We start from the raw sequence: 952 nt of genomic DNA on the forward strand, positions 1-952 counted from the left end.
GTAGTACACCCTCAGTACTGTAGTACACCCTCAGTACAGTAGTACACCCTCAGTACTGTAGTACACCCTCAGTACTGTAGTACACCCTCAGTACTGTAGTACACCCTCAGTACAGTAGTACACCCTCAGTACTGTAGTACACCCTCAGTACCATCACATATCAGTTATTGTTTTGTCCATTCTGTAGTGACGACATCCCTGTTCCCCTTCCTCTGACGTCATCGCCATAACACGGAAGCAGAACAGAGAGGAGGTGCAGGTGCAGGCGGAGCAGTGAGGAGCAGTGAGGAGCCTCCACGTCTTAGAATAAAGAAAACCCAGCGTTAACCCAGCATCGAAGCGACAATTCCCGCTCCTCGTTGAAGCGACCTTGGCTCAGCCCGTCGTCGTCGCCGCCGTCGTCGCCGCCGCCGCCGCCGTCATGGCCCTCATCCCCTCGCAGGTTCTCCGCGTCGCCATCCTTCTCTCCTACTTCTCGATCCTCTGCCACTACAAGGCTCTGGACATGCCGGCGCACCAGACGTACGGCGGCAGCTGGAAGTTCCTCACCTTCATCGACCTGGTCAGTGTCCGTCTCTGTGTTGACGTTTGACCGTTAGCTTGGTGCTAACCCAGCTTTAGCTTCGGTCGCTGTGTCCGCGGGTTTGACCGGCGCTGGTTTCCGGTCACGTCGATTCGTCGGTTATTAAACCGATATGGAGTGGAGGAGCAGGGACCCAGTTCTGGGCTCTGGTTCCACATGATGCCCAGTCCGTGGCCCGATTTAATTTATAACTCAATAGTCCTGCAACCGGCGGATGTGGTTGCCATGGTTACAGGAGTGAGTCTACCTTCGTGACGTCAGTATTTGGCCTGACTGGTACCACAGGTTGTCAACCACAGCACTGTAGACCAGGGTAGACAAAGGGTTAATGACACCTGTGCTGTAGGGGGGGGTCAGGGTGGGGGGGTC

At 55.4% G+C, this 952-nt stretch overlaps 1 protein-coding gene across 1 annotated transcript in view; it reads left to right on the top strand.

The window, feature by feature from the left end:
* The first annotated feature begins 201 nt into the window (after positions 1–201).
* The window catches only part of aig1 (androgen-induced 1 (H. sapiens)), a 3,193-nt gene continuing 2,442 nt past the window's right edge, over positions 202–952 (top strand). The window contains exon 1 of the mRNA XM_025056820.1: positions 202–562. Within this exon, the coding sequence (XP_024912588.1) occupies positions 422–562 (141 nt within the window). The 5' untranslated portion in view covers positions 202–421. The remainder of the gene's footprint in view (positions 563–952) is intronic.

Source organism: Cynoglossus semilaevis, chromosome 7 (genome assembly GCF_000523025.1).
Source record: "Cynoglossus semilaevis isolate Cse_v1.0 chromosome 7, Cse_v1.0, whole genome shotgun sequence".
Classification (NCBI taxonomy): Eukaryota; Metazoa; Chordata; class Actinopteri; order Pleuronectiformes; family Cynoglossidae; genus Cynoglossus; species Cynoglossus semilaevis.